The sequence below is a fragment of the Octopus bimaculoides genome, chromosome 18 (assembly GCF_001194135.2).
Source record: "Octopus bimaculoides isolate UCB-OBI-ISO-001 chromosome 18, ASM119413v2, whole genome shotgun sequence".
In the NCBI taxonomy this organism is placed as follows: Eukaryota; Metazoa; Mollusca; class Cephalopoda; order Octopoda; family Octopodidae; genus Octopus; species Octopus bimaculoides.
Genome location: NC_068998.1, coordinates 47,058,579 through 47,061,046, shown reverse-complemented (window position 1 = coordinate 47,061,046; position 2,468 = coordinate 47,058,579). Strand labels below are relative to the sequence as shown.

The window sequence follows — 2,468 nt, the reverse complement described above, 5'->3', positions numbered from 1 at the left end:
TATATATATATATATATATATATATATATATGTATATATATATATATGTAGTTTTAGGGTAAAGAACCAAGGTTCATGACCTCATCGATGAAAATCCACTGTGAAACTTAATTTAATTTTAATTTTTAATAAATTGAATTTAATTGTGTTTTTACCTGTAAATTTGGATTTTTATCCCTAATAATATTATCATTCTTATATACATATCTTTTTCTTTCTCATTCTTCATCCATTTGTGTCTGTCATCTCCCTTTCTTTTTTCCTCCACGAATTGTGTCTATCACTTCTCTATCAATTAAACATATACATACACACACACACACATACACATATATATATATGTACACATACATACATGTGTATATATGTAGTTATATATATGTATATATATATATATATATATATATATACACACATCTCTCTATCTATCTAATACATGAATATTACATGTCTGATCTTTGTAGCGTTACCAAAATACCAATAGTTCCAAACAAAATGAACACTGCTTACGAAACTTTGACCTGTCTGAGTACCGACCAGTCTTTAACGACCTATGTGTCTATAATTACCGACAGTTAATCAAAGTTATGAAAGAAAACCTGGATAAACTTATTGGTAAATATCCTCAATCATTCTTTGTCTACTTATTGGAAGAATTTGTCGAAATATTGTATAAATATTGGTAAATATCTCCAATAGTTTTCAGCGTCTAAATATTGGTAAATATTGTCTACATGTTGTTTAAATATTGTCTATATATCATCATCATTTAATGTCTATGTTCCATGTCTCGTCATAGTGACTCCTAAGAGGTGGTTTCCTGATTCAATGACATACATGTTTCCCACCTGGACAGGACGCCTGTCAGTCATGGGATTAATCATTTTTGCCAGCTGAGTGGACTGAAGCAACGTGAAATGAAGTGTTTTGCTCAAGAACACAACACATCGCCCGGTCCAGTAATTGAAACCACAATCTTACAATCATGAGTCCAGCACCCTAACCACTGAGATACAATGCCTCCACTATATTCCACATAGCTATAAGCTGGATGGTTTGACAAGATCTGATGGGCCCAAGGGCTGAGTCATGGTCCAGTTTCTGCTTTGGCATGGTTTCTACTGCTGGATGCCCTTCCTAATGTGACCCCTTTATAGCTTTTACTGGGTGCTTTTTTAATATTTTTTATCTAACCACATGATATCACTATATTTATCTAACCACAATATCACTATATTTATCTAACCACATGATATCACTATATTTAACTAATCATGTGATATCACTATATTTATGTAACTACATGATATCACTATATTTATCTAACCTCATGATATCACTATATTTATCTAACCACATGATATCACTATATTTATCTAACCTCATGATATTCTTAGGGTTATTACTGTTTTGCTATCTTCTTCTTGTAGTACTTGTTTATCAACTGGGACTACATTATCCAATAAATACTTTTTCTTTTAAGAGAGTTCTATTGGCATTAGGAAGAGCATTCAGCCATAGAAACTATGCCGAAGCAGACATTGGACCTTGGCACAGACCTATAGTTCTTCAGTTCCTGTTGAACTGCCCAGCCTATGCCTTGGAAAATGGATGTTGAATGTTGAGATAGACAGACAGATCAATAGATATAAATGTAAATGATCTTAATAATCTTCTTTTCCAGTTCCTGCAATTCTTGAACATGAAGCCATTGCTGGCCTGAACAAGGAGGATCGACGTGGGCGTATACCAAACAATGAAGTGGAACCAGATGCATTGGATAATCTACAGAAGATTGTAAGTACCTTCTTGTTATCCTCGCTGGTCCCCTTCTACAAACCATCCTAATCCTAACCCTAACCTGCTCAGAAGGTCCCTGAGTAAGGTTTGTTTAAGGATGTTGAGCAAAACACCCATGTTTCCAAAGGTGAATTATTCAAACCCCAAAGAATTCCTCTCAACACATGGCTATGATGCTCCCCACTACTTCTGCTCATGATCAGAGATGCACATATCTTCAGCCGCGAAGGGACATGCTCAACTGGTTAAGGTCAAACAACTGACAACTTATTATTATTATTATTATTGATAGCTTCCGCTATCTGGGCGACCAAGTTAGTAGTGGGGGTGGGTGTGCTGAAAGTGTAGCTGCTAGAATAAGAATAGCCTGGGCAAAGTTTAGAGAGCTCTTACCCCTGCTGGCGACAAAGGGACTCTCACTCAGAGTAAAAGGCAGACTGTATGACGCATGCGTACGAACAGCCATGCTACATGGCAGTGAAACATGGGCTGTAACTGCTGAGGACATCCGTAAGCTCGCAAGGAATGAAGCCAGTATGCTCCGTTGGATGTGTAATGTCAATGTGAATACCCGTCAGAGTGTAAGTATCTTGAGAGAAAAGCTGAACATTAGAAGCATCAGTTGTGGCGTGCAAGAGAGACGATTGCGCTGGTATGGACATGTGGTG

The 2,468-nt window shown here is 36.5% G+C and overlaps 1 protein-coding gene across 1 annotated transcript in view; it reads left to right on the top strand.

Annotated features, from left to right (window-relative positions):
- The window catches only part of LOC106873192 (unconventional myosin-Va), a 147,027-nt gene that overhangs the window by 138,792 nt on the left and 5,767 nt on the right, over window positions 1–2,468 (top strand). The window contains 2 exon segments of the mRNA XM_052974378.1: window positions 465–615; window positions 1,685–1,797. Of these exon segments, the coding sequence (XP_052830338.1) occupies window positions 465–615; window positions 1,685–1,797 (264 nt within the window).